Source organism: Hyperoodon ampullatus (assembly GCF_949752795.1).
Source record: "Hyperoodon ampullatus genome assembly, chromosome: 10".
NCBI classification, from domain to species: Eukaryota; Metazoa; Chordata; class Mammalia; order Artiodactyla; family Ziphiidae; genus Hyperoodon; species Hyperoodon ampullatus.
The window spans coordinates 40,756,719-40,778,552 of record NC_136923.1 but is presented as its reverse complement, the minus strand read 5'-3'; the positions used below and the strand labels follow the sequence as shown (position 1 = coordinate 40,778,552).

Genomic DNA, 21,834 nt, shown 5'->3' with positions numbered 1-21,834 from the left:
TTCAATAAACAATAACTGTTTTTAGTTATTGAACATATAGAATCTCCCAATAAATTTCATTAATATACAGCTAGTAAGAAGAAAACAAGCCAGAGAACGAGAGGGTAAGTGGGAAGAAAGCGATTAGGAAACTTCACAAATGGCACTACATTTAAGATGTGGCGCAGTGGGTAAGAATCCGCCTGCCAATGCAGGGGACATGGGTTCGAGCCCTGGTCCGGGAAGATCCCACATGCCACGGAACAACTAAGCCCAAGCACCATAACTACGGAGCCTGCGCTCTAGTGCCCACGCACCTAGAGCCCGAGCTCCACAACAAGAGAAGCCACCACAATGAGAAGCCCACGCACCACAACGAAGAGTAGCCCCTGCCCGCGTGCAGAAACGAAGACCCAACACAGCCAAGAATAAATTAAAAAAAAAAAAAAAAAAAAAAGATATTACCAAATGGGCACTTCTCCAGTTGTAAGATTGTAGTGAGCTCTAAGATTACAAATGATTTTTTCATCTGCTGAGCATATTTTATTTATGTACAAGGGCCTTGAAACTGTTAGGATTTGAGGTTTATAAATTACTCCAAGTTTCACACCAAAAGAATTTCCCACCATAAACTGACATTCCCAGCTGTTGGAAGACTGTTGATGGGCTCAAGAAAACTGAAGAAAAAGAAATGAAGCCAGATAAAAGGGAGAAATGGCTCTCACTATGGCAAAGGGAAGGGCCTATCTATGGAGACCCATGATAACTGTCCCTCTCACAGAACAACATGCCAAGTGCACTGCCACTCACAGCTCTCCTTGGCTTCCTTCCAGGGGAGCGACTACTGTGGAGCCATCGCATATACCAGAGTCCAGTAAGGATCGCCCTTTCAACCTTGCTCTTCCCTGCACAAAACACACGGTCCCAAAAGAAGTCCTTTTCGGAGAAGTTGAGCTCAGATTTCCTGAAGTATCTCAATGTTCCCTACTTAGAACAATATGCATAATATGTGAAGAAACCTTCTGCTAAAGTTTCCCTAAACTTTAGACATGAAAAAATAACAGGAGAGGAATCATTAAGCTAGAAGAGACTTTAGCAGTATATTCACTTTCCCTACTTCCAAAGAAGATAAGCGTAGCAAAAGGTAACTCAATTATAATTTAAAAACTGTCATTAGACATCATATACAGTAAAGCTCTATGCTGGGTGGTAGGGAGAACACAGGAATAAATCAAACACAGTCTCTGCCTAGAGAATAAAATGCTAGACAGACTTAAAAGACCTAGATTCTAATCCTAAATTAGCCTCTGATTAGTTTTCTTTCTTTTTTTTTTTTTTTTGGCGGTACGCGGGCCTCTCACTGTTGTGGCCTCTCCTGTTGCGGGGCACAGGCTCCGGATGCGCAGGCTCAGCGGCCATGGCTCACAGGCCCATCCGCTCCGCAGCATGTGGGATCTTCCCGGACCGGGGCACGAACCCATGTCCCCTGCATCGGTAGGCGGACTCTCAACCACTACGCCACCAGGGAAGCCCCATCTTTTTATTTTTAAGAACCTAAAACTTCTGGAAGGTTCCTCTGAGGCAAGAATGAGGAAAGCATGGGCCTTAGAGTCAGAAAGACTTGGGTTTAAATTCTATTTCTGCCACTTCACTATCAGTGTGGAGAGCCTCCATTTCCTCACATGTAAAATGGAGAGAATCCTTCAAAGTACTGGTGTGTGTGTGTGTGTGTGTGTGTGTGTGTGCGCGCACGTGTGTGTGTGTACACGACTATCCACCTACCTATCTACAGACAACTAGACACTTAGTATTCACTCAATAGGTGGCAGATGCTATTATTTTTATGGACACCACTAATAATATCTTTACTGTCCAAACACTGAAAACCATGGGTAACACCATCCGACCACAGGAGAGTTAACATGAATGATTCGAAGTGAGGAACAAAAATAAAGTTTACCAAGGCCAGGTCTATTACCAGTCATGCATGAAACATCAGAGCCCATATGAACCCATAAGGGGTTACCCTGCCTAGTTCCCTATCACAAATCCAGGCACTCCCCACTGCACTCAGTCCCCTGCCTCAGAGCCCAGGCTTGCCTAAAGCTCTGCATCTGCACATTCGCCTGCTTTCTGAACATCTCTGAATAAGCATTATTAGAAACATACACGATCTTGGGAATTCCCTGGCAGTCCAGTGGTTATGACTCCGCACTTTCACTCCCAAGGGTGGGGGTTCAATCCCTAGTCAGGGAACTAAGACCCCACAAGCCGTGAGGCCAAAGAAAAGAGAACATACAAGATCTGCACAAAGAAAACACCAGCGAGGGACTAAGACACGTAAACCTGAACACGTGATGTTACTGAATATGGCATGTATTACATGTTGGACAGAAAAACTCAACATACGCAACAACTCTCCCTAGGGTAATCTATACATTTAATGTGATTTCAAGAACAAGACTGACTGGATTTTCCCCCCACAAACCTATGAGCCAATTGTCAAGTTCATATGAAATAATAAACAAGCAAGAATAGTCAGGAAAACTCTGAAAAATAGGGTGACATGTGGGGCTAGACCTATTAGATATTAAAATATATTATTAAGTCACACTGTGTTACTTAGAGCATGACAAAGGTGGCATTTCAGAGGGAGACAGAATATACAAATATAGTGAGACAACCAAGTAATCGTATCTCATATTTCATAAACAAAATACACACACACACACAGAAACAAATTAGCAAATTCTAGACTGATCAAAGATTAAAAATGTGAAAATTTTAAAATATTTTTATAAACTCAGAGCAGGGATGGCTTTTATAAACTGGATAATAAAGGAAGTCATTTAAGAAGTAAAACACAAAATACATTTATACCAAGTAATAATTTTTTACCTATTAGATCGGCACACCGTAACAAAAAAGAAAAACCACACTAGTAGGAGAAAGTACAGGGGAACAGGTACTGGTCTACGCTCAGGGTGGGAGTATAGTTCTGGTGCATCTCTGTGCCCCTGTGAGGAACAATTTGGCAACACCTACCAAAAAGATAAACATATATTCTTCAAATCAGAGGTTCTAACCCAGAGCCCCTTTTTATTATACAGATGTATTTGTATAAGTATGTACGTACGTAAGTATGACATTCTGTATATACAAGATTAGTTTACGCACCTTGTTTCTAATAGAAAAAAAAGGAAAACACCTCCACATCCATCAATAAAGAAGTGGTAAAATACGTTAGGGTATCTCCATACAATGAAATACTATACAGCTATTTAAAAAGACTGAGGCCCCTTTCTTTGTACTGATTTGTAAAGAGCTCTAAAATAATTAGGTTTACAAATCAAGGTACACATCAGTATGCATGATATGTCTCACTTTTATAAAATCAGGAAATATATATATCATTGATTCTTTATGCGTAAATTGTCTGGAAGGACTGTAAGACATTGTTAACACTGGTTGCTTGTGGAGAGGGAAACTTGGATGGGGGTTAACAGAGGGAGGCAGACTTACATTTTACTGCATATCCTGTTCTACCATGTGAATGTATTAACCTATTCAAAAGTTAATTTTTGAAAATCTTAATTTTACCTACCAAAATAAAAAAAGTATAGATTGTTCTTAGGGAAGGGGTGTGATAGAATTTAGAGAAGATATTTTGTCCAAGATACATCACTCCCTCCTCAGCCACTCTACAAGGTTACTCCTAACACATGTCGCTGAGGGTGGCCTGGTCAAGGTAGGAGCCCAAAAGTTCTACAGCACCTGGCTTGCCTCCTCAAGAATCAGAATAAATCCTCTTTCTACATTTTTCAGTAATACTGAGCTAAAAGAGATGCCTAAGTTTCAGAAAACTTACATGTTATCCTTTAATTACCACTGAAACCAAAGAACTGGTCTAGAACCTACAACTAATGAACTGGAGAGGGCTGGGAATCTTAATGAAAGCTGGAAAGCACCTTACATACAACATCATTTTCTGCCTTGGCAACAGGGTAGCTAATGGAAGATAAAAACCGAAAAGATCAGAATGTCTTACGCAAATAATAGCTTCTAGCATTCTCTACTCACACGACACACGTTCCTTACTGGGTACATATTCATGCATAGCACAAGCTTTACCCAAAACAAGTCCATACCATGCAGAACACCATCTCATGATGAAGCCTCTCCAAAAGCCTAACTGGCTACACCAAGGCCAACCAGTGTTTTTTCATTTCTGGAGTTAGTAGCTGCATCATGCAAGCTGGGAAACAGTGATTAAGTAATAGCATCATTTTTAGGCTGTGAACAACCTCAAAGGCCATGATTAGATGTATACTTTTCAGGGGAAAAAAAAACCTTAACATTTCTAAATCTTAAAGGAATCATCATCTTCTCAGTCTCCTCTCAATTACTTCAGTGATTAGAGGCAAAAAGGGCAAAATTATGAGGAATCCTATATGGGCAAGTTTTACAGACTTGCCCATGGATATGGACTATGTTTCATGGACATAGGCTATGCCCAAACTCTAACCCCTGTGAAACCGTGGGCCAATGGCTGTAAGCAACAAACTGGTAAAAGATAGAGCTGCATCACTGAGAGATCATTTCCCACTTCTAGAAACACAAATAAAGTCTGTGCCTACCAATCTGGGTGGAGGCTACCAAAAGGGGTTCATTTTCATTCAATCCAAAAGCAATTTGGATATTTAGTCCCACCAGCACAAGTTACATATGTATACTGGAAAAGAAAAAATCCCCCCCACACAGCTGGACATGAAATGTTTTCTTTCCTCTTGTGAATCCTTATACAAAATAATAATATGATTAAAATTTGGCTGTAAACTTTACACATAGGAGGCACACTTTTTTTTTTTAAATTTAAGAATATTGTGGATGGTGATAGGCTTTCTGCTAAACAATTTATTGTTTGAAATTCAACTTCCCCTGAAAGTCAAGGTTCAGTGCTGGGTAAAAAGGCATGCAACCAAGTCACCAGCCTCCCAAGCTGGACACAAGGCATGCCTTCGCTGCAGAAAACACATAATTAGCAGTTACAGGTCTTCATGCCAACAAACCAATGGTTAACAAGAATGATTAGAGTCTGGATGGAACCAAAGCACAAGCTCTTTGCCTTTCTGATGCTGACCAAAAGCCACAAGCACACACATTTCCCCACGGCAGGTTCATACCACTGGACTTGAGTTGCTTGGATCGCTCTCGTTCCTGGACTGTAGATTTTGGTAAAAGTGGAGTGAGTCCTCGGGACTTGGTGGGTCTCATGTAGCCTTTCATGGGTTCTGCTGCTCTGCTTTTATCTTCCTTCTTCCCTTGTCCCAGTGCCTTTGGTTCAGATTTTTCTGTCATTTTCTCAGGTGCCTCCAAGATCTTGTCTTTGGGTTCTGGGAGTTGAAGAGCCTTGGAAGCAGTCACTACTAACTCATCTACCACCCTTGAAGGAGTCACTTCAACTTTGCCATCTAAGACACCTGACTGGAGTTCTGGTGGTGCCAAGCAAACACAGGCCATTTCTCTGATTTCAGAATCCAGACTGATTTCTTCCAATTTATCCTTTTCACTTTCTGGAGGCAAAAGAGTCGTATCTACCTCCTTATTCAAACTATCTGGGCCCTGGGAATCTCTATTTTCAGCACGTTGGTCCTCACAGAAACTGGGCTTTTGTGCTTTGTCTCCCATTAGGTCAAGAATTGGAACTGGAGCAGAACCTTCCTCAGACTCTTTCTGTTTGTTTACTGGACATGTTGGAAGATTACTGCTATCTGCACATGCTTCTAGGACTCTGACCCCACCTGCCAGGCTTTGGTCTTCTATGAGCACGCCAGAAAGAAGGTGCCCCCCTGCTGGCTCTGTGGTTTCCTCTACTGAGTGTTTTGATGCACCACTGGGCACTGACTCAGATTCTCCTATCACATGCCCTTCGTCTACCCCTGCTTCATTTTTCATGGGACCAGCAAGCTCACCTTTATTCTGAAGACAGCTAACTCCATGGTTGTTAACTGTTTCTATGGCTGCTGTCAGAGTTAGGGCAACTCCTCCTGTGCTCGTAGAGGGCACAACAGCACAGGGAGCCTTGGGTCTTTCTTCATCTGGGACTCCAACTTTGCTGCAATTATCTACCTCTAATAATTTGGAAATCTGGGCTGGAGCTGTCTCTTGCCCGCTTTCTGCCAAGGTGTCTGGAAATGAATCACTTTCCTTTACTACCTGAAAAGTAGAAGGGGGCAGTTTTTCACAGGCTGCTGACTCCTGAGCCTCTAGGGGGACTGTCTTATTCATCAACCCTGGTGGTGTTCTAGGGCAGGTAAATGTAATATTTCTATTTTCATCCACATAGCCCATTCCTTCAATTCTGTGGTTCCCTATGGTTTCCATGGGAACATGTATTTTTGTTGCATCTATCTTATTCTCCAGAATGTGCTTCTCAGGGAAACTATTTTTAATCTTTTTGCTTTTTCCATCATTACTCCTTTTATTTGGTTTGTCAGCAACTGCAGTATGTCCCTTGGCCACACCTGTCTTATTCTCCTCAGATGGTACTGAAGGAACAAATCCTGCCCCCTGGATTTGGTCTTGGCAGCTCACATCTGTCACCTTGGTAGCTGGTTCAGTAACAGCAAAATCCTTGCCTGCGTTTGTTTTGTTCCTGCCAAGAGCCCCAAGCTTAGAAGAATTAACCTCAACATTTCTACCCTTTTGGTCAACTCCTTCCACTGTGGGTGTATCTGATATACGTGAGAACAAAGGGTCATGATTTATGGGGAAAGTAAGTTCTAATTCTCTGTTTTGATGGGGAGTACTACCAATATCCCCACCCTTCCCTACAAAAGGTGGGTTGAGGATTTCTTCCTTCCTCTCCATTCTAGCAGGCTGTGTGGAATAACTATTTTTAAACTTTTTGTTTTTGTCTTCACTGCCTCTTTTTGTAGGCTTTTCAGAAATCCAAGGAGCTGCCTCATGATCCACCCAAGGACATTTTTCCTCCTCGCTCTGGTTGCCGACACGCATGTCTATGGCTACAGTTCCTCTTTCTGTTCTAGCACCGGAAGTCTGAATCATGCCTGACCCATCTCCCAAAGGAATCAACGCCTGCAAGGTGCCTGCCATCCTCAGGTCAGTCATCTCCTTAGGGTCCCGCATCACCACTGCCTCAGTGAGCTCAGCCACGGTCCCTGGTTGCTCTGAAGAACCCAGCCCCAGCTCCTCGCTTTTATCCATTCTTTCCGTTTTAGGCGCTGGCTCACTTGGCACAAGAACAGCTCTGCTGTCCTTCTGGCTGTCCGCAAGCAACAGCAGCTCAGACCTTGCTCTCACCTTCCCAGAACTTGCTCTCATCTTCCCAGAACTTCCCTTTCCCTTCCTGCTTTTGCCATCACCTGCCATTCTCTTAAATGGTTCATTCCCTAGTCCAGGAACCTGAGCTAACACCGTGTCCTGCAGCTGCTCAGAAGCAAAGATGCTGTTCTCCTGTCTTTCCTTGAGAATACTTTCCTTTTTTAGTTCTTTAACCTCTTCAGCTCCCTCAGAAAACTCTTTCTGTTTGTCATTCTGCAGTTTAGTCATTTTACTTTCATCATTCCCTTCTTTTAGACTACTTACTAATGGATTACCTGCTGTCAAAGTGGGTATGGAATTAGGCAGTTCTTTTGCTGCTTTGGGTTTTGAAACTCCACCCACAGCCTCTTGGTCCAAGACAGGAGAGGAACCCTCTTTGGGTCTGATCTCCAAAGGAATTTCTACTTTGTGTGAAAAAACTTCTGTCAGGGGTCCTTTCAGATTGAGGGAGCCTACTGTCTGGTTTTTATCCACAGGAGTCTTGAGGTGGGGTGCAGGCTGTGGTTTGCACTCATCTTGCTGCAGCAATTTCTTGTCTTGGCTCTGTGGTGCTGACTTGTTACCTCTCACCTCTGCCTCTACTCTCAGTTTGGGCTGAGAATTTACTGCAGTTTTCGGGGGTTCTTCCAAAGGACACAAAGGAATGCTGAGACCCTGTGAGACAAAGTTCTCAGCTACCAGTTTGGCTGCTCTGGAGTCAATTTCACATCCCTTTTTCAAGTTTTCTCTGGATACCAGTCCATGTTCTGTGCCCACAGTGGTAGGCTGGCTGGGGGGAACACCTGACTTTTGTGGGTCAGTGGCAAAGGGATGACCTTTAGGCTCATCTGCATTGTCATCATCCCAAGGTCCCCCAGCCTGGGGCTGAGAGTATCTCTTTTGCTTTGGTTTCTTCTTTTTTTTCTTCATCATCATTGGTGTTCTTTCTATATCCCAGGACTCCCTGCCAAGATCCCTCTGGGGTTCAAGGAAGTCACCATGAATAGTTTTCCTCTGGTTCCCAGGCTCACCACAGGAAGACGAACCAGAAACCCAACCCAACTCAGACAAAGGGCAGGGGCCCAGCCCAGGATCAAGAGTCTTCCGTGGAGAAGAGCCTCCCAGCAGCTCAGGAGGGACCCTGGCAAGCCTGGGCCGGGCGGGCCGGGCGGACCTGCGATCACTGGGTCTGCATGCTTTTTTGGCTTGCGTGGGAAGGGTACCTGCAATACATGAAGTTGGCCAAAATTCCAAACAGAAAACCCCTTGTTATTGTTTCTTTAAGAAAGTGTCCATTTAGTGACTCATTTAAGTAGTCTATTTTCACCAACCCACATACCGATTCATTTAGGAAAACAGTTTTTTTCCAAAACATTTCTCACTCTTAACTGGGATTAGTAAATATTTAACAAAAATCAAAGATCATCATCTTGGGTAAAGACTTTTTTTTTTACAAAATGTATTTACAAAATATTCGAAACTTGATAAAAGAAATTCAAACAGAGATCTTCTAATCTGTATAATAAGCACCTACTGCCTATAAATCTCCTCTGATACTTATTTATATTTGTTATTATTTTTAATAAGTACATAATTCCCAGGATAGTAACAAGATGGTAAGCTCCTCTTTTTGGTGACATTGATTAATTGATTGAGTATGATTTTACAATTCTAAGAGTCTGTCACCAATACTATACTAATTACTTATCAGTATTATACCGATTGCTTGTTAAACAGACCAGAAGGACAGAATTATACTTCTTTTTTAAAAAAAAAGAAAGAAAAGATACTGAATTAGTATTTTGTCCAGAGAAAAAGTCACATTATTTCAGAACCAGAGCCTCCTACTTTGAAACACAAATGTACTAGATTTCAATGTTCTGTTGCTAAAGGTACTTCCCAAAAGACAGAGATATATACATAATGCCAAGTATAGGGTAATGAATTAAAACAATTAGGATGAGCACCCTCGGAAAAGTTTCAGGAAGTCAATTAGTCCAACCTCCTGCCTCTAAGTCAATGAATGCAGTATGGATCCAAGATCCTGGAAAGAGACCCGGTGAGAGCAGGTCTAGGACAACTCTTGTCAAGTTTGATGCAATAAATGACCTCACAGAATATTAAAATACTCAAATAGTGACTTCTGTCCTTATCTTTATCCCTCCAATGTCCTCCAAATCCTACCCTTTACTTAATACCTCAGGCCAATTTTTTTTTTTCCTGAAAAATTGCTAGGCTTTAGCAACCCACAGCATTTATAACATTTAACTTGGCAATTAATCAGCAGCTATTTGGTGCCATTTCTAATACTATTTAATTCAATTATTATATAAATCTTTGGTTTCAGAGTTCACGCCTGGGAACTTCTCTCACTATGCAGGCTAGAAAAGGACCAGGACCCAGGCCTAAGTATCTGTGTGCCTTAGCATGGTGTATACACAATAAGGACTTGAGAAATCTTTAATGATATGTTGAGTCACTAAAACAACATTTTAAAAATCATACATTTATTTAGCTCCCACTTGGTGCTAGACAGTGTTCAAAGCAGTAGAGATTCCAAGTGTAGTAAATCTTGGTCCCTGCCCTCAAGTTCACGATCTCACCACAATCACAGAAAAGGAGGCAGAGAATCACTAAGTTGATAATCACGTGCACGTGCTTCTGGCTTACCATCAAAAATGTATAAAGCTCACTGAAATCTGTTTAAGAAAGAGAGCTGTCTTCGTAAACGGTCCTGCTGATCACCACCTTATAACCAGGAACAATGTCTTCCACCATCTCCCCATCTTTCCCAGTTTAAGCGTTTTCAAACAGGCCACCTGGTTTTCCTGACATACCTGAGGTCTCTGAAGGAAGTTCAGAAGGTTGACTACTGAACGGTTTCTTTTGCTCTAGTTCCTCTGGCACAGAATCCTCATCTGTTGGCAAGTTGTGCTTTTGGCCCATGGCTGTGACTGCTTCTAAAGGTAAAAGTAAAAACCACACAGGTTTCAGAGAAGCACCATTTCAGCTACTTCTCCACCTTCCGGAAATTGGAAACGGACACAGTTTTTGAGGAATGAGGGACGCTCCTATGAGGGCAGGAGAGAAATGGAGTGGCATTTGGAAGGGGGAGTTGGGAGGGTTGGGTTTTTTTTTTAAAAGAAGGGAAAAATAACAAATGTTTTTATGGTGGTGGGAATGATCCAATGTAAAGGGGGAAAAACATGGTGAGAGGCAAGAAAAGAGAATGGCCAGGGCAATGTGTGTAAGCAGACAAGAGAAGACGGGATCTAGTGCAAGACAAAGATGCTGCCCCTCATGACTAGGAGCAGGGACTGTTTGCTGATGGCAACAGGAGGGAAGGCAGAGTCTATGGATAAAGATACAAGTAGTTAGGTAGATGAGCGAGTGGAAGTTTGTGAATGTTCTCTTTTATTGCTTCAATCATCTATAAGAAAAACAGGAAGATGAGCACAGAACAAGGATGGAGAAGGTGTTGGCGGTTGGAGGAGGGTAAAGGTGAGAAAGAACTGTTTAGGGGAGCAGGAATGTGTATAGACTTACGAAGTACAGTGTGACTGACTGTCTTTATTTTACCTGGCATGACGTTTGTCCCTTACCCTTCTGGAGATTACACCCTTGTAGACAAATACTGCAAGTAAGTGTAAGCCCATACCTGCTGAAATCATGAGAGGAGGTACAGCTGACTGTCCTTCATCCTGGAGAGATTCTAACTGGGAATCCTCACTTGTTTCTTCCTGTGTCCGTGCAGTTTCCACGTCCTTAACAGGAACTGGTGCCACCTCTGCTTCTGAGGATGCTGCAACATCCTTGGCTGGAGCCACATTGTTGGCCAGGGTCACATCCGTTTGTAGGGGTAGAGCCACATTCTTGCCCAGGGCCATCTCTGTTTCTGGAGATGAAACCATGTGCTTGCCCAGGGCCACCTCTGTTTCTTGAGGTGGAGCCACGTCCTTGCTCAGGGCCATCTCTACTTCTGGGGGTGGAGCCATGTCCTTGACTGGGGTGACTTCTGTTTCTGGAGGTGCAGCCATGTCCTTGACTAGGGCCACCTCTGTTTCTGGGGGTAGTACCATATCCCCAGTCAGGGCCACCTCTGTTTCTGAGGACAGGGCTACCTCCTTGGCTGAGGATATTTCTGTGGATGACACAACGTCCTCATCCAGTGGCGCCTCTATTTCTGAAAGTGATTCTACACCCTTGGGTGGGGCCATCTCTCGGTCTGTAGGTGGTATCATGCCCTCAGCTGGGGCCAAATCCATTTTTACAGGTGGTGTCCTCTCTGTTTCTCTGAACAGTAGTATGTCCTTGGCTGGGGTTACCTCTGTTTCTGTGGGCAGTACCATGTCCTTGGCCAAAGACACATTTGTTTCTGTGGGCAACACATTGTCCTTAACTGGGGTTGCCTCTGTTTCTAGGGGTAGTACCACGTCCTTTACTAAGGCCATATCTGGTTCGATGGATGATTCCATGTCCTTGGCCAGGGCCACATCTGGTTCGGTAGGTGGTTCCGTGTCTTTAGGCAATGCCACCTCTGTTTCTGTGGCTGGTGCCACATCCTTGGCCAGGACCATCTCTGACTCTCGAGATGGTGCCATGTTAGCAGGCTTCAGTCCCATCATCATTTCCAATGCTTTTGCTGGTGCTCTCTCTTCTGCTGATGCCATTTCTACCTCCTCAGCAGGCTCTAAGGGAAATAAATTGGACATTTAGGATCCATCATTGTCTGCTCATAGCTCTTCATTCAAAACTTACTTTCTTAGGGCATGAGAGTATCTGGCTTTTGTGACCATAACATCCTAAACATAACTAAAAAGCTGTCCACTTAATGCATTTGTGCCTACTCTTCGACAGTCCTGATACTTAGAAGAATAGAATACTGGCAGAACAAAGAGTGGAGGAGGAAAGGCAAAGGAGAGAAAAAAACACAGGTCCAAAAAACCAACACAGGTACACAATTAGTGTCAGGAAGGGAACCTGTGGGATATCAAGAAAACCCCCCAGAGTTCTAAATCTGCCCTGAATTACAGAGGGATTGTCTTTGCCCATTGGCCCTAAGTGTTATATTTCAACTACAACTTAATTCCTCCAGCTTTGAAATCAGTAATTTAAGTTTAGAAACATCTGTGACAGTTGTGAAAATTCTACCTGCCTATACTGCTGCACAAGGCTCAAAAATGTCTGATGCTTTATATTGATTATTGATACTGTAACTATTAAGTGATAAACAGGGATCCTAATAATGTACCTGCTGTAGGCTGCAAAGGCTGTGTAATGGCCTCAGGGGAAATGAAGGATTCTGAACGTGGAGGGTTTGGAGCTTCCACAGACCACCCCTGAGGAACAACAGCTGCAGGAGCAAATGTGTCACAGGGAAACACACCTAATATTGAAACACAAATACATTTTTCAGACTCAGTCAACACTGGGGAAAAAAGACATTTGATATTTAAAACCAGCTTTATATATTGCCATAAAGACATAGGCCAGGGCTTCCCTGGTGGCGCAGTAGTTGAGGGTCCGTCTGCCGATGCGGGGGACACGGGTTCGTGCCCCATTCCGGGAGGATCCCACATGCCGCGGAGTGGCTGGGCCCGTGAGCCATGGCCGCTGAGCCTGTGCGTCTGGAGCCTGTGCTCCGCAGCGGGAGAGGCCACGGCAGTGAGAGGCCCGCGTACTGCAAAAAAAAAAAAAAAAAAAAAAAAAAAAAAAAGACATAGGCCAAAAGGACCAACAAGAAACAAAGCAAGAAAGTTTTGAAGTAAAAACCGCTGACATTCTCCAGGTTTTGGTTAATTGTTAGGCTGTTGCGCTGCTGATTGACATTGACTGGCCACCTTCTACAATGTTTTACAAAGATTCAAAAACACCAAAGAATAGGGAGGGTGGGAGGGAGACGCAAGAGGGAGGAGATATGGGGATATATGTATTTGTATAGCTGATTCACTTTGTTATAAAGCAGAAACTAACACACCATTGTAAAGCAATTATACTCCAATAAAGATATTTAAAAAAAAATAAATAAAAAATAGCAAAGGAGAGCTCTTGCTCCTACATCACAACTGATAGAATGTAACATACAGTAAGGGACAGTGAATCAGTTTCCTCATCTGTACAGTGAGATTAACATACAACCCTTTCCAACATTAGAAGACACTTTTGTGAAAATGCTTTGTAAATTATTAAGAACTAGACAGATGTAAAAGCATTATTATTATGCTGTCCTCTGCCAGACCTAATATCACATGGGATTTAGTATCGCCTGGTCCTTGCCATCAAGATTATTACAATTTAGTAGAGAGGCAAGACAGACATATATCAAATAAGGTAAACTGTGTAGTATGGACTAAATGCTGTAAGAATTTCAAAAGAACCATGAGACCAGCACAGTCACAGAAGGCTTCAGAGAAGAAGCAAGAGCAGGAAGAAAGGAGAGAGTAGTCAATTTCAAGGATGGAGAGCTCACTGAGCAAAGAAAAGAACGAGGATGCCAACAGGACAAGAATGTTTCTGGCACTATGAGATTAGTCTGATTCAAACAGATCTTGTATACCAGAGAGGGAAAATGGGATTAGAACAAACAGTAGAAGAAAGAATCCAGAAAACCAGAGAATTTAAAGACAAAAAAGTGTGTGTGGGGGGGGTGCTGTCTTAAGGTCTTAAACATAAAAATGAGACAATGAATACAAAACAGGGAGTCAGATGATCAGGTATATTCAGATTTAATTTTAAAGGGGAGCAGGAAGCCTGATAGGTGACTACTGAGGTGGTCTAGGTATGAAGTGATAGGGGCTTGCACTGGGGTAAAGCAGAGGGAGCACAAAGGAAGAGAAGAAAGATGCTGTAAAGAAAGAAGTCAGTGCAACTAAGTGACTGCCTAGGTAGTGAGCTGAAAAAACAGGAGTCAAAGCCAAAATCAAATCAGGAGACTAGATGGATAGCATCAAAGTCAACTCATTTAACATCCCTCTTGCAAGAGATCATCAGGCCAAAGAAAAGCATAAGTGAAACATATAACTACTAGCCAGGATCTTTACAAATACAAAATTATATGCATTATTTGAAGTGGGACTTACTGATGATGGGTACTGAAGGAAACCAGAACATGTTACCCCAAAATATGCCCCTTTGACATAAAAATTTTGAGCTGAAGGCAATTAAGCAAACAGCAAATTGAGAAAAAGCTCCTCCCTTTCTGCCTAAAGGCAGGACATAAATTTTCCTTTCACTGGCAAGAGACACTTATCAGGCCAGACAGGGCACCAAAGGAATATGCAAACAAACCTGACTCCATTAGTTCCCTCCCATATACTTACCTTCCCGAAGTATGACTCTTGGAAGTATAAAATTGCTTTCCTTTATCCTGTCATTTCTCTACAAATTTAATATTCTTTGTTGAGGATGCTACACAAACTGAATTTCTTTCATTAAATAAATTTATTTATTTTGTTTTTTTATTTATATATTTTTGACTGTGTTGGGTCTTCGTTGCTGCACACGGACTTTCTCTAGTTGCAGCGAGCAGAGGCTACTCTTCGTTGAGGTGCGCCGGCTTTTCCTTGTGAAGCATGAGCTCTAGGCCCGTGGGCTTCAGTAGTTGTGGCACACGGGCTCAGTAGTTGTGGCTCGCAGGCTCTAGAGCGCAGGGTCAGTGATTCTGGCGCAAGGGCTTAGCTCCTCCGCGGCATGTGGGATCTTCCCAGACCAGGGCTCGAACCCATGTCCCCTGCATTGGCAGGCGGATTCTCAACCACTGTGCCACCAGGGAAGTCCCAAACTGAATTTCTAAGCTACACCTTTGAGTTACTTTCCTCCCATGTGATGTATGTTGCATGCGTTAATAAACTATTTGTTTTTTTTCTTATTAACCTGTCTATAGAGTCTCAACTGAACACCAAAGATGGGTAGAAGTAAAGTTTTGCCTGCCCTACAGTACCTTGGCCACATTCATGTCAAGTTATACAAAACCAGGAATGAGGAAACTACTAATTGATAACTAAGATCTGTTTAACGTTTAGTTTACCATGTACCAGAAACTATGCGAAGTACTTTTACATAAATTTTATTTCATCAACACCACATCTTTAAGGTAAGAACAAGTGGTGGCCCCATTTTATAAAGAAACCAAAGTTTAGGGAGGACATAACTTGCGGAAGGCCATGAACTAATAAAAATGTGGAGACAGAACCTGGCCCTAGGATATAGGATTCAAGATCCCATGAGAGGAGGTGAGCTGACCCTGAGCAGCCCAACTGTGAATTCTCTGTGACTAATCTAGAAGGAGCCTTGTCAGAGCCAGAGCCCCTAAACATGACTTTGCCTAGTGATTCACTTCAAAGGTGATGGGTGAAAAGCCAAATTAATTGATGGAGTTAAGAAATAAATCCAGCTGGAGAAGTCATACCATAACTGTCTTTCAGGGGATCATTTTGTTCTGCAGATGCTGAAGCACTGGTTGTTCCACTGGGGAGAAAGAGCAAATCTTCCAGGCTGTCATCATGGTGCATCTTAAAGGGATCTGGAATAAAGAAGGAATTTAAAACTCATTCCCAATGAACACAACTAGAAAGATTATCATTCCTTATTATCCTCTGATGAATACTGATTAGCTACATGTGTGTCGTCAACAGTGAGTTAAATATGTTGAGATAATATGTGACTGAATGTGGTAGGGAATCAAATATTCATTAATTCATTTGTGACAGGTTAAAAATACATAATCTCATATTCTCTAAGATTTAATTATCTAAATCAGACAGCCAACAAATACATAAAACTAAAACTACAACTAATGCTCCAGTCTATAATATATTAGGAGGTGAGAGTACAAATATAATTAAACTTTCAATATGTATTTACAGAGCAGACATTCATTTTAGGTTATTAAAAAAAAAAAAAAACACAGAACAAGTAAAAGAGACATTTTCACCTCCTGTGGAGAGCATGAAGAAAACTGCATTTCAAAAGCTGTCTGAGGGCTTCCCTGGTGGCGCAGTGGTTGAGAGTCCGCCTGCCGATGCAGGGGACGCGGGTTTGTGCCTTGGTCCGGGAAGATCCCACATGCCACGGAGCGGCTGGGCCCGTGAGCCATGGCCGCTGAGTCTGCGCGTCCAGAGCCTGTGCTCCGTACCGGGAGAGGCCACAACAGTGAGAGGCCCACGTACCGCAAAAAAAAAAAAAAAAAAAAAAAAAACCTGTCTGAATGAGACAAGGTGAACTGCTGGCACCTGGAAAGAATGAACTCTAGACTCAGGAGTTGGCATGAGTAAAGGCACTGAAAACATCAGGTAAACTCTGTACCTTCTTACATGAAAAAAGAGCAAAGCCATTCAGGCCAAGCAAGAATTCTGCTCTCCAAGGAGGCCATCTTGAAATGCAACACACATCTGAATTAGCGTGAAAGCTTATAAAAACCCACTGCTGGGCCCTAAGAATCTGCATTTCTAACTAGTTTCTCAGGGAATGCTAATTCCCTTTAGGCACTTCCACTGTCAGAGGCAGCTGCACTGAAGTCCAGGCTTTAAGTGAATGTTCATTCCTGTGGCTCTGAGGCAGCTGCCCCTCCCTCTTCTAGTAAGGGATTTCAGGCTTAGGGGAGAGCGTGGCACTGCAGAATATGAACGAGCAGAAAGGAAACTGAGAAACTGCTGGGGCTGGAGGAGGCCCCAGTGCTGCTGCTTCAGAACAGCAGAGGAGCTAGAATCTAGACAGATTAGAAAGCTTCATTCTCCCCAGTCTTAACTTGGTTTGGGGTACCTGCTACTTGCTCTGCCTCTCACACTTCTGCTGAAGGAAAACAGGACACTTAAACCAGCAATGAGAATAACTGTTGTATGGTTCGCACATTAGGAGGGGAAGAATGCTAAATCACATGTAAAAATCAAAGATTTCTACAAAGTTCTGTGATTTATTCATTACTATTTTACTAGGTGCATATGATATGGCAGACCCTGTGTGCTCTAAAAACCCAAAGATGTACAAGATCAGGGTTGAAAACATTTAGGAGATGGATATACTTTAGTTCAAGTCAAGGAAGGTCTTCACTTGACAAATACTTAATCTGAGCACTAAAGAACTGAGTGGTTGCAGGACAGAGGAAGACCTTTTCTTTTTCTACCTACATACATTCCCTCTCTTAGTGATCTCATCCATCTCACAGTTTAAGATTCCATCTATAAGATGATGACACTCAAATTTGTATCTCCAGTCATCTCAACCTCTCCCTTTATTTCCTGACTTCTGTATCAAACTGCCAACACTTAATGTATAAAATAAAGCCAAAATGTAACCTGTTTCCCCAATCACTCCTCCTACAGTCTTCCCATCTCTGATGGCATTCTATCTTTTTGGTCCAAAACCCTGGAGTCATCCTTGATTTCTCTCTTTCATACACCACATCCAAGTCGTCAGGAAATCCAGCTGACTTGACCTTCAAAATGTCCCCCAGGGGGCTTCCCTGGTGGTGCAGTGGATAAGAATCTGCCTGCCAATGCAGGGGACACAGGTTCGAGCCCTGGTCCAGGAAGATCCTACATGCCACGGAGCAACTAAGCCTGTGCGCCACAACTACTGAGCCTGCGCTCTAGAGCCCACGAGCCACAACTACTGAGCCCGCATGCCACAACTACTGAAGCCTGAGCTCCGCAACAAGAGAAGCCACCGCAATGAGAAGCCCGCACACCGCAACGAAGAGTAGCCCCCGCTCGCCGCAACTAGAGAAAGCCCGTGTGCGGCAACGAAGACCCAACACAGCCAAAAAATAAATAAATAAAATGAAAAAAAAAAGTCTCCCAGAATTTGTTTCTTCCCCACCTCCACTACAGTTTCTCACAAGGCTGCAGTGAAGGCACTGTCCAGGGCTGCGATCATTTGGAGACTTGACTGGGGCTGGAGAACCTGCCTACATGATGATGGCTTACTTACATGGCTGTTAACTGGAGGCTTCTGTTCCTCCCCACGTGTGCCTCTCCACAGCAGCAGCTATCGCCAGGGTGAGTAAACCCAGTGTGACCAAGACAGAAACTGTAGTGTCTTTTGTAATCTAATCTTAGAAATGGCATACCATTATTTCTGCCATCTATTCTATTGGTCACATAGCCCAAGCATGGTACAATGTGGAAGGTGACTACACAAGGGTGTGACTACTAGGAGGTGGGGATCACTGGAGCCATCGCCCTGAATTAGTAATTAAAAACTACTCACAAAGAAACGCCCTGGCTGAGATGGCTTCCCTGATGAAATCTACCAAACATTTAAAGAAGCATGAAAATGAGTTCTTCACAAACACTTCCAAAAATATGAAAGAGAGGAGGATACTTCCCAACTCATTGTATGAGACCAATATAAAACTAGACAAAGACATCTCAAGAAAGTAAAACTACTGACCAGTATCTTTTCTGAACATGGATGGAAAAATCCTCAACAAATGTTTACATATGTGCCAGCATATAAAACTCATTATATACCATGACCAAATGGGATCCATCTCAGGAATGCAACATTGGTTTAACATCCAAAAATCAATTAATGGAATACATACATAACAACAGAATTAAAAAATAAAACCACATGATCATCAACAGATGCAGAAAAATCACTTGGCAAAATCCAACACCCTTTCACGATAAATCAAACACTCAACAAATTAGGAATAGAAGGCATTTTCCTTAATCTCATGAACGACATCAACAAAAACCGCACAGCTAAGACCATGCTTAATGGTAAAAGACTGGATGTTTTTCCCTAACTAAGACCAGGAACAAACAAGGAAGTCTGCTCTTGCCACTTCTATTTAACATTGTACTGAAGGTTCTAGTCAGGACAATTAAGCAAGGACAAGAAAAAAAAGGCAGCCTGATTAGAAAGGAAGAAGTAAAACTTTATTGTAGAGGACATGATCTTATATGCAGAAAATCCTATGGAATCAACTAAAATACCATTAGAACTAATGAGTTCAGCAAGGTTGGAAGATACAAGATCAATATACAAAAACCAATTCAGATTCAGAACAATCTGAAAATGAAATTAAGAAAACAATTTCATTCATAAGAATAAAGAAGAATAAAATATTAGGAATAAATTTTACAAAAGGGAGTATAAAACTTACACTCTGAAAACTACAAAAATATTGCTGAAAGAAGTAAGATATAAACACATGGAAAAACATTCTAAGTTTAAGGATTGGAAGACTTAATATTGTTGAGATGGCAAAACTCCCCAGATTGATCTACAGATTTAACAAAATTCCTATCAAAAATCCCAGCTGATTTATTTTTCTTTTAATTAATTAATGTATTTATTTATTTTTGGCTGCATTGGGTCTTCGTTGCTGCATGCGGGTTTTCTCTAGTTGCGGCGAGCGGGGTCTACTCTTTGCAGTGGTTCGCAGGCTTCTCATTGTGGTGGCTTCTCTTTTGCAGAGCACAGGCTCTAGGTGTGTGGGCTTCAGTAGTTGTGGCACGAGGGCTCAGTAGTTGTAGGGCTCAGTAGTTGTGGCTCACGGGCTCCAGAGCGCAGGCTCAATAATTGTGGTGCACAGGCTTAGTCCTCCATGGCATGTGGGATCTTCCCAGACCAGGGATCGAACCCATGTCCCCTGAATTGCCAGACAGGTTCTTAACCACTGCGCCACAGAGAAGTCCCCCAGCTGATTTCTTTACAGAAATTCACAAGCTGACTCTAAAATTAATATGGAATTGCAAAGGATACAAAATAGCCAAAACAATCATCAAAAAGAAGACCAAAGTAGGTAGACTCGGGCTTCCCTGGTGGCGCAGTGGTTGAGAGTTCGCCTGCCAATGCAGGGGATGCGGGTTTGTGCCCCGGTCTGGGAGGATCCCACATGCCACAGAGCGGCTGGGCCCATGAGCCATGGCCACTGAGCCTGTGCGTCTGGAGCCTGTGCTCCACAACGGGAGAGGCCACAACAGTGAGAAGCCCGTGTACCACAAAAAAAAAAAAAAAAAAAAAAAAAAAGTAAGTAGACTCATACTACCCAATTGCAAAACTTACCACAAAGCCAACAGTAACCCTGACAGTGTAGTACTGGCATAAGGACAGACATACAGAACAATGGAACAAAACTAAGAGCTGAGAAACAAAACTGTATATCTATGGTCAACAAATTTTCAACAAGGATGCCAAGACAATTCAATGAGGAAAGAATAGACTTTTCAAAAAATGGAGCTGGGACAACTGGATATCCACATGAAGAACAATGAAGCTGGACCCCTACACCTTTCACCATACACAAAAATTAACCCACAGTGGATCAAAGACCTCAATATAAGAGCTAAAACTATATAAAATTTTTAGAAGAAAACATAAGGATAAATCTTCATGACATCAGATTTGGCGATGGAATCTTATATATGACACCAAAGCTTGAGCAACAAAAGAAAAACTAGATAAACTGGACATCATCAAAATTAAAAACTGGGCTTCCCTGCTGGCTCAGTGGTTGAGAATCCGCCTGCCGATGCAGGGGACATGGGTTGGAGCCCTGGTCCGGGAGAATCCCATGTCCCGCGGAGCAGCTGAGCCCATGCGCCACAACTACTGAGCCCACGTGCCACACCTGCTGAGGCCCGTGCACCTGGAGCCCGTGCTCCGCAACGGGAGAAGCCACCGCAATGAGAGGCCTCCGCACCACAGCGAGGAGCAGCCCCCGCTTGCCGCAGCTGGAGAAGGCCCATGTGCAGCAACAAAGACCCAACGCAGCCAAAAATAAATGAATTTAATTAATTATTAAAAACTTTTGTGCTCCAAGGACACTACCAAGAAAATCAGAAGACAACCCACAAAATGGGAGAAAATATTTGCAATCATAAATCTGATAAGCATCTAGTATATGGAATATATAAAGAATTCTTACAGCACAACAAAAAGATCAACCAATTAGAAAATGGTCAAAGGATCTGAATACACATTTCTCCAAGGAAGATATACAAATAGCCAATAAGCATATGAAAAGATAAAAAGATAATCAACATCATCAGCCATTAGGAAAATGCAAATCAAAATCACCACAAGATACCATTTCACACCCATTAGGTTAGCTACAGTTGTTTAAAAAGGGAAAACAAGTGTTGTCAAGGATGTAGTGATTACAAACCTCATACGTTACTGGTGGGAATATAAAATGTTGCAGTTGCTTTGGAAAACAGCTTGGCAATTCCTTAAATGATTAAACAGAGTTACCATATGATCAGCAATTCCAATCCAGGTTACATTCCTTCATCTACACAAAATCTTGTACACAAATGCTTTAGAAAGCATTATTTACAATAGTTTGAAAAAAAAAGGGGGAGACCAACCCAAATGTCCGTCAACTGATGAATAAACAAAATGCAGTGTATCCATACAAAATATTACATGCCCATTTAAAGAATGAAGTTCTAATCCATGCCAAAAAAAGCATGTACCTTGAAAACACTGGGCCAAATGAAAAAAGCCAGTCACAAAAGACCACATATTAACATGATGATTCCATTCATACAAAATGTCCTGAATAGGTAAATTTATAGAGAC

The 21,834-nt window shown here is 42.5% G+C and overlaps 1 protein-coding gene across 1 annotated transcript in view; it reads right to left on the bottom strand.

Moving 5' to 3' along the window:
- Positions 1-21,834, bottom strand: part of MAP4 (microtubule associated protein 4) — a gene marked incomplete at its 5' end in the record, with an annotated part of 111,314 nt that overhangs the window by 36,313 nt on the left and 53,167 nt on the right. The window contains 4 exon segments of the mRNA XM_079712600.1: positions 10,140-10,262; positions 10,961-11,992; positions 12,554-12,688; positions 15,710-15,823. Of these exon segments, the coding sequence (XP_079568726.1) occupies positions 10,140-10,262; positions 10,961-11,992; positions 12,554-12,688; positions 15,710-15,823 (1,404 nt within the window).